This window comes from Typopeltis vanoorti, chromosome 6 (genome assembly GCF_054136105.1).
Source record: "Typopeltis vanoorti isolate ZY-2024b chromosome 6, IOZ_Tvanoo_1.0, whole genome shotgun sequence".
Taxonomy (NCBI): domain Eukaryota; kingdom Metazoa; phylum Arthropoda; class Arachnida; order Uropygi; family Thelyphonidae; genus Typopeltis; species Typopeltis vanoorti.
In genome coordinates this window covers 97717829-97727500 of record NC_143554.1, presented here as the reverse complement: position 1 = coordinate 97727500, position 9672 = coordinate 97717829, and the positions used below count along the sequence as shown (strand labels likewise).

Here is a 9672-nt window from a genome sequence, read left to right as displayed (position 1 = left end):
CAAGAGAGAAGCTATTTAATATGCTAAAGTTATATGGGGTCAATGGGGCATTATATCAAGCCATACTTAGTCTTTATTTGAGTTGTAAGTCAGCAGTTAGAATTGAAGGAAGTACAGGAAGATTGTTTAATGTTAAATCTGGTGTGAGACAAGGATGTACATTATCCCATCTGTTATTCGTTATCTATATGGATCTCATTATGAAGGAAAGTGGTATTAAACATGATACCAGAATTGGAGCTGTTAATGTCAGCTCTTTGCTTTATGCAGACGATGTTATAATTCTGGATAAATCCGCTACAAGTTTGCAAGATTCCCTGACTAAATTGAATAACTGTTGTAATAGATATTGTATGAAGGTCAGCATTAAAAAGACAAAGACAATGAAAATAGGTAGAATTGTTGAAAATGTCAACTGTGTTGTGAACAGGAAACCTGTGGAACAAGTAAAACATTTCAGCTACTTAGGCACAATTTTTAGTGAAGATGGTAAATTAAATATGGAAATAGAAAACAGAATCAACAAAGCTGGTATGGTAGGAAGTCAATTGAATAAATTCATATGGAATAAGAGAGAAATTAGTCGGAACACTAAATTAGCTGTATACAAAACAGTGTTCAAACCAGTTTTAACTTATGGATCTGAGAGTTGGGTCAGAAGTAAAACACTTGATCAAAGACTAGAGACCACAGATATGATAGTCTTGAGAAAGATTAGTGGTGTGAACAGATGGCATCAATGGCAATATCATATTAAAAACAAGGATATTAGGAAAGAACTTGACATTGTCAGCATCCAGGAATGTGTTAGCAGAGCTAATCTCAGGTGGTATGGTCACTTAAACAAAATGGGTGAAGAAAGATTAGCAAAACAAGTGTTCTCTGCCAGGTTGGCAGCAAAACGATCCAGAGGAAGACCAAGATATAGGTAGATGGATACGGTACAATGTGCCATAGACGATAGAAATATAAGATCTGATAATGTTGGAGTCTTGACAAGTAACAGACTGATTTGGAGGAAAATTGTAGATAGGAAGTTAGTAATGATGTAAATTTTTCATGCAGTACTATCATATCCTGTACACCCCTTGAGGGTACCTGGCAGGAATTTGATGATGATGATATATATATATATATATATATATATATATATACACACTTATTCTGCACAGCAAATTACCAGCATTATTAGTCTTCTAGAGTAAAATTTTTACAACTTGTTGAACATAAAAAGATTTTTTATGTTTAAGCATGAACAGAGGATAAAAATGAAAATTTTAATTTAACTAACATGTATCACTGAAAATAATTCATTAAAAGATGGTTTGTTGAATTGCAATTTATTAAAGATAATCAAAAAGACACACTCAACAGCAGTTTGTTGAAAGACAGTTCATTGAAAAATTAATTTAGACACCTTCAAAAACAGTGGCTTGATTAAAGCGAACCTAAGGACTAAGGTATTTTAAACTAATGCAGGAAATAATCTACCTGTTACTGAAAGCATTCAATAAAATAAATAAACTGCAGATTTCACTTAATGTATTTTTATACACTTAAGCCAAGATGCTTCTGAATTATTGTCTATAACTTTTAAAATCTCTTAAAAGCTAAAATTAAAAACATTCTAGCAAATGCTGGCCTGGTTGGCCAAGTGGTTTGTGTACCTGCTTTCCAATCAGCAGACTGTGGGTTCAAATCTTGCCATGGGAATGGATTTTTGTGATTGCCTTTAGGTGGGAGGTGAACTTCATTTCCCAGTGTGAAACCCGCATCTCGTTTCTGGACTATGTAAAAACAAAAAAAATCTTTAACCCACAGTACAAAATGTACTATAGTTTTGCAAATAATCTTTCATTATTGGAAGCAGCTTAAAAATAATCTAAATAATAATGAAATTTAATTTGAAGTAAATAATGTAGTTACTAAAAATAGATTCATAATAATGACTAAAATGGCTAAGCATTGTTGTGATATTTATCAACATATTAGTATATCTGTATGTAAACCGATAAAGTATATAAATTACTGTATTTGCCGGCGTATAAGACGGATCCCCCTTTTTTTCACATTTATTAGGAAAAAAATTTTATCCAAGTTCTTATCATTTTATAACTAAGATGAAAAGCCAAACGGCTATTTTTTTTCTGGCGAGGTTGATATAAGTTAAGGGGATAAAAATCCCTTATTGTTTTTCAGGCAGTAAGCGAAACTAAGATCGAAAACTACGATCTGTAACGTTTCATGCCGACGAACTGTCAGCGTATCCAAGCGTAAGTGACCACTTGGTAGTGCCACACCACGGCAACTCGTTGCAAAGGTGGAGCAAGATCCCTCACTGTTCTTGATATTTTCTCATAATGTAAAACACACAGCTCTTAAGAGATGTAGTACTGTTTTACATTATGAGGAGAGGTCACTACCCAGACCAGTTTTAACCTTTTTTTGAGGTCTCATCAGTGAGTAGCTAGACTTAGAATATCAGAGTTTAAGTGAAGAAAACTTGCATACATTTGCTATACGATTGCCCGAAAGGTGTGTCATTATATTATATTATAACTAAGAAGAAAAGCCAAATGGCTATTTTTTTCTGGCGAGGTTGATATAAGTTAAGGGGATAAAAATCCCTTATTGTTTTTCAGGCAGTAAGCGAAACTAAAATCGAAAACTACGATCTGTAACGTTTCATGCCGACGAACTGTCAGCGTATCCAAGCGTAAGTGCCCACTTGGTAGTGCCACACCACGGCAACTCGTTGCAAAGGTGGAGCAAGCTCCCTTACTGTTCTTGATATTTTCTCATAATGTAAAACACACATAGAGGCTAATGACTTCATATCACTTACCTTAGTATGTATCCCATAATGCAAAGCACACACCCCCTTTCAGGCATGTATAAAATTCAATAATTAAATTATATAATTAATAAAATTTCTTGGTATCTTTAAAGTATTTTACACCCAAAATAAAAAACTTTCTACATCTTTCTCTCATCCAGAGATTTTTATTAAGAAGGTCAAGCCTTGGTATCTCTCCAGGGTCTGGCTCTCACTGAAGAGACCTTAATAAAGGTCGAAACTGGTTTGGGTAGTGGCCCTTCCCATTATGCATTGCATTATACACACCTTAAAGGGGGAGGGGGTGCTTTGCATTATGGGATACATACTAAGGCAAGTGAAGTGACATGAAGTCATTAGCCTCTATATACAAGTAGCTCAGACGTGAATATATTTCATGTGCAAAACTTTGTTTTGCTTACTTGGGAAAAAGGATTAAAACCAAGTATAAAATTTCTTGGTGACTTTAACATCTCTTGTACTGTTTTCACTGAAACTCTTTTAGCTCTCCTTTGTATTAATCATGGCTAATTTATTTATTATATATGTATACTGTGAAAATACTGATAAACATAATCTAACTTACGTTGATCCAGTACCTCTCTTTCAGCTAAGAGTAGTTCCGTAGTGTATCTGATGATAAATATTATTAGATGAGCATTCCAGATTCTGAAGACTGATCATGGGAGGTACACACACACATTAACCATATTCACAGTATCTATCATACCTCTTGTTAAACTCATTCGCTGACTGACAACTCATGGCTGCCTCAGACAACCCATTCCACTCATTCAGTATTATGCATAATTCCAGAAATGAACTCTTGTTCTCTCTCATCTATTTATGTACTGAAAACTTTCTTTAGCATGTTCTCTATAAAAAAAACCTTTTTTAGGAACTCATCTGTTTTTGTCATATCCCCTATTTTTTGTCTACCAGCTAAACTTTGTAACTTACAAGCCATCAGTCTGTTATCATTGGGAGAGTTTCAAAGACCAGTTGCCAATTTTGACCACCTGCCTCTGGATTCTCTCCACCTCTTCCTCATTCCCAAGAAACTCAGGTTATTATATCTGTGTACAGTAGTCCACAGTAGTTTAATATAGTCATATCGAATATTATACACTGCTTAGAAAGAAGTCAATGGACACCATAGTGTGAGGAACAAACAGCCATGGTGCCCACCTTAATAAGATGTAGGACCTCCCTTAACTGTGATGACCTACGGGGCATACTTTTCACAAGCATACAACAGTGATCAATGGTAATTTTGGACCATTCTTCCTATTGTGGGGCAGAAGTCCCTTCATCTCATCCAATGCTCCAGTTCATCCCACAGATGTTCAGTAGGGTTGTGATCGGGGGGGGGGCTCTGTGGAGGCCAGGCAAGTGTGGTGACGTTCATGTCCACAAACCACACAATTACAGCACCAGCCTTATGACACAGTCCATTTTCTTGCTGAAAGAGACAATTGTCAGTTCCATAGAAATGCCACAAAGTAGGAACCATTGTATCGCCCAAAATGTTCAGATACTTCTTGAAGTTCAATGTTCGTGGCATCACAAAAAGAGGTCTGAATCCTAACCAGGAAAAACAGTACCATACCATCACACTTCCACCTCCGAATTTCATAGTTGGAGTTATGCACTCTGTTCACCTGCTCGGTAGAGGTTGTAGTGTGATTCGTCACTCCATAGCACAGCTTTCCAAGCTTCGATGTCCCACTGTGTACGCCATTTGCACCACGGATGACAACCCCGCCGCATGTTGGTTTGGGTAATGCGGGACTTGCATATTGCAATCCTACCATGGAATCCCATGTTGTGAGCCCCTGTTCTGAATATTTTTGTGCAGATTCGTGTTCCAGTCAATGCCCCAAAATCTGCATCAACATGGCAGTTTGTACATATTATCCTTTGTAGCACTACGGTCACATTTGGTGAGTATGGTGGGTTGTCCACTGTGGGTAGCACTTGCAGTTGACTCCCAGCACTTCAATTTCAGTATGGTATCACTGATTGTTTACCTGTAATGGTCCAGTTTGTCTACAATTTGCCAAACAGATAAGCCTGTAGCATGGCATCTTATCACAATGCCTCTTTCAAACTCTGTCAGTTCCCCTTCTCACAGCCATTTCACCTGAACACAGTTGCACTGACATGAGAGCATGTATTCCTCCAATTTATACTGGCTGCAAGCACATGACTCATTACATGGCACAATGCATTTTGCCCATAGTGTCTGTTGACTTCTTTCCAAGCAGTGTACCTACCTACCTATCCTTCTCTGTTCTCTGGTATATGGGGATGAGATCCCTGCCCCTCCAGTTACTTCTGTCTCTTGTAATCAGTTCTTTCCTTTTTCAGCTCTCCCTTTCATCCAATTTTCTTTCTTTGTCATTCTTCACCACGATACTTTCAGCCTATTTCTTTTTCCATAGGAGCTTTGATGTGGATCATGGATATAATCCATTTCAAAGCCACCCCTTGAAATTCTTCTCTGCATGGAAAATCTACTTATTTATTTCACTGACAATATTTTTTGCATTGTCTGTTTGTCTAATTTATCATTTGTTATAACTTTGGGGAATAAATGAATGTATTTAATATATTAACATTCAGTTTTCTGATAGAAATATTTGCTTTTGTCAATCATTATGCCATATATCCTTGTCAGTTCCACCTTCAATATCAACATTAACTCCCAGGTATAAATTCTTAACTTCTACTCTATGCTGGTTAATCTTATTTCTTGAATTATTGGAAATTGTTATTCAGTTTAAGAGCTTTTGTTTTATATACATTTAAGTCCATCTTTTTCATCTGTCTTGAAACATTCTTCCAATATTACTTGTATTAGTATTTTGATGGTATTTGCATAGTTCAGATATTACATAACTTTCACACACAGGTCTCATACCAATCTACAGTTTGCTATGCAATAATACATATTTTAATTTCTTCATACATTTATTTTAGTAATCTCGTAGTTTCTAATAATTATTCATATTGTTTCTCTGTCATACTTATCTCGCTCATAATTATTGATTATTACCAGATTTTTCCATAACCTTGCTAATACCAAGTTAGGGCCAGCCATGGATGTAAACAGTTGAATGTCTGCTTTAATCTAATGGTAATTGGACCAAGCAAATGAGTTTGAACATCTTTCTAACTTATACTATATACTAGTTTAACTATCTTTATTTCTACTGTGCATATATACTGCATTACACTCTATTCTTCTTCTAATACTTATTAGAACCAGATCCTTAGCTATACTTAAGCTTAGCACTATACTTTGGATGGAGCCAAATCTCCCCCTCCCCCAATTAGAGGATGAGTCTTAATAGAATTATCTACCCTTTCGCAAATCCTACATTCATTATATAACTTCCTTTTTTTTTTTTTTTTTTGGTCAGTGACTTCTCTTATCAATAATATATATATCTTGCATATTTTAGTATTTTGTTGGAGATCAACGAATGCAGTCCACTTCTTATAATGCATAGAAGGATACATTTTTATTCAGGAATGGATAAATTTTTATTTACTACTATTATTCTTTCTGAAGACTGGAATGAAGATGTTTATATAGCATGAAAAACATTGCATCCTCACACTATACTACTGCAGAAGCAAGAAAAACAAGTAGTTTTTCAAAACATTAAAAGATAAGAAGCAAAACACCTGGATAAGAAGCCAGACTCTTATCACTGACATCATTCTTCACCACAAGCAATTCAAATGGAAATGGGTTGGACATCTATCCAGAAGAAACGATGAGCGATGGACCACCATACTAATGAACTGGATTCTAAAAGAAGGCGAAGTGATGAATCGTCAAATTTTGTTGGGAAAAATTGGTCAACCATTGCCAAGAACAGAGAAAGGTGGAAGGAACTGGAGGAGGCCTTCGTTCAGCAGTAGACAGAAAAAGTGTAATTAGAGACCACTGGAATGACACTTGAATGGAGAAAATGATTCATATAAATATATATATACGAGTATGTATAACTTGAAATCAGTTCAAATTGCCTTTGATATTTTCATTATCATTAAGAGAGCTTACAGATGCTAATTTTACAAATAAAATTCTGCCAAAAAAAAAGTTGCAACTAACCTGCAGTATAAATTTTGTGAAAATGTGACTGCCTGATGCAGAATCAACATACAGTAAAGCTCCTTCTGGTAGTGTCTGCACATGCAGGCACCACCCAACATGAACATGTTAATAATGGTTTGTCATAATAAATCAACATCCCCTACCCCAAGCAAAAGGCACACAACTTTGTCCTCCCAACATGCTTCATCTCTTTCATTGTTTTGTTATATTTGCAATCCAGTGAAACATAAATACTTCATAGAATGTTAAGCACATCTATGTAATTCTTTCATAACTGCAACACGTTATTGAATTTCATGATTGTTTGTAATTTTGAATGCCTACATTTTAACTTTTCTTGCAAAATTTTTTTTAGAAGTGCTTTAATTAGTGTTTTCACTTTACTTTAGATATTAATGATGAAAGTGTCTCACATACTTTGAGGCTAATTCATCCAAAGTTAGAATATCAGATTCTTTTGGCTAAAAAAGTTCAGGTCATTGATGCATTAAAGGTAAGTAACATATTTATAACTGCTTTGTATGAATGGATTTTTTTTTTTGAATGGCCAACTTCTAATCTGTAGTATTAAATGGTATGCAATCATTATCATATATATTTGCTTTGACAAATTGATTTTGAAAGGAAAATAACTGCTTTCATTTATAATAAGCATTGGTTTCAGCAGAACTAATGCTTTCCTCCCACCTCTTCTTGAGAAGATAAAATAATGTGTTACTGTTTTCAGAATTCCTTAACTTTAAGTTTTAAACTAAATCAGACTAATTCGATGGCTTAAGTCCACATCATTTTAAACAAATCATCAAAATCTGGGTTGTGCAATATACGATAATAGTAGTTATATGATTAAGTTTGCTTCATTACCACTAATTTCCTCTAAACAATTTTTTCCCCCAATTGATCTGCTGCTTATCAGGACTCTAATAGGGTCCTGATCAAGTATTTGATCAAGGGTCCTGATCAAGCATAGACTCTAATCAAGCATTTGTCTTAGAAGACATTACTAACTATATTGATACACCTATATCTTTTTTGTCCTAATGGTCTTTGTCTTGCCATCAAACATCATAGATAGCTGTGATCAATAACACTGTCAAGTCCTTTCTTAATATCTTCATTTTAATATGATTTTGCTGTTGATGCCATCTGTCACTTTCCTAATTTCTCTCAGAAACTCTTTCATGTCTGTGTCTTTAGCTTTTGATTAACTATGTTATTTCTAAGCTAACTCTCAGATCCGTATGTTAAATTTCTCCTGTTTATTCTATTGTCTATTTTCACATTTAATTTTTCATCTTCACTAAAAATTGTACTTAAATAGGTAAAATATCTTACTTGTTCTGTAGGTTTCCATTGAGAATGCAATTAATGTTTTCCATTTTCTTCTATTTTCATAGTTTATTCTTTTTTTACTTCTGATTTTCATACCAAAGTTATTATACTTATTTAATTTAGTTAAAGTGTCATAAAAAAAATACTATCTATATAGGAGTTCGATATCATCTCCATACAATAGAGTTGGGTTGAATATTTTTTGATTTTGATATGTTTAGTATATCACTTTCCTGCATAATGTGATCCATATGAATAATAATAGTCAAGACAGCGTGCACCCTTGCCTCTCTATTTTGCATCAAACCATCTTTGCATACCTCCTTCAATTCTAACAGCTGCTTTACAGCTTAAGTATAGGTTGTTAATTTCTCCATACTGTGTTACTCATTTATGCCTGTTCCATATCTACAAAATGTAAATATAGATCCCTGTCATATGCCCATGATTTTTCTACCACATGTAAGTGAAAATCTAATACTGACAATCCCTATGTGGCCTGAATCCAGCTTGTTCTTCTCTAAGTTTCTCGACAGCAGTTTTTTTTGGCCTCTTCTCAAGTATGCTTGCATAAATCTTATTCAGTAGGGCAATTCCTCTGTAATTCTCATATTCCATTTTATTACCTTTTCAGGTTCTATGTACTGTGACTATAATTTGACCTGAATTAAGCATTGTAGTCACTTTAAAACTTTTGTACTTCCATATTTGAGCATTTTTGTTGAATATTCTCTACTCCTACTGCCTTTCCACTTTTCCGATATCTTTTCTGACTCAAGTAGCGATGTTTACTTATAATTGTATCGAACTCTTGGATCTCTTCTGTCATTGTTCTCTTGCTGCTTGTTTCATTTAACAATCTTACAAAACTAATTACACCATACATCCAGAATATCTTAAACTTTGATGTCCCCTTTATCATTTCTTAATCCTTTAACAGCACTTTCCTCCCAAATTTGTAAACTTTTTTTTTTCAGTAACCTCCAGAACATTTTGTCTTTGCGATATTTAACTTCTATACTCTTGCCACAATCTTCCCATGACTTTGAGGACTTTATATTGTCTCTGAATTTATGATTCGTGTTGCTCTATTATGTAATATTTGATATAAAGAGATAAGCAAAGCTTCTTTTTTTTTTTTTTTTTTTGGATCAGAACATGCCTTTTGACTGCAACTCTTTTTAAATTAAAAATTTCATGAAATGATCATATATAGGTGTTATTGTCTACCTTTGTTGCACTTTTGACAGTAACGATCTTTGAAATTTGGATTGGAGATGGTGCCGAATGAATATGATATTAGTGATAGGTATAATAGTAAAATGGAGCTTGATTTTGCTAAGGCTTTTGACAGAATACAGCTTGGAATATGGGT

General features: G+C 34.5%; 1 protein-coding gene and 1 long non-coding RNA gene across 2 annotated transcripts in view; one reads left to right on the top strand and one right to left on the bottom strand.

Annotated features, from left to right (window-relative positions):
- Window positions 1-9672, bottom strand: part of LOC150105738 (uncharacterized) — a 177951-nt gene that overhangs the window by 22461 nt on the left and 145818 nt on the right. The window contains exon 2 of the long non-coding RNA XR_016548497.1: window positions 1668-1787. This is a non-coding gene — a long non-coding RNA (uncharacterized LOC150105738). The remainder of the gene's footprint in view (window positions 1-1667; window positions 1788-9672) is intronic.
- Window positions 1-9672, top strand: part of LOC150105739 (BBSome complex member BBS7-like) — a 320423-nt gene that overhangs the window by 275394 nt on the left and 35357 nt on the right. The window contains exon 18 of the mRNA XM_090395048.1: window positions 7355-7458. Within this exon, the coding sequence (XP_090251174.1) occupies window positions 7355-7458 (104 nt within the window). The remainder of the gene's footprint in view (window positions 1-7354; window positions 7459-9672) is intronic.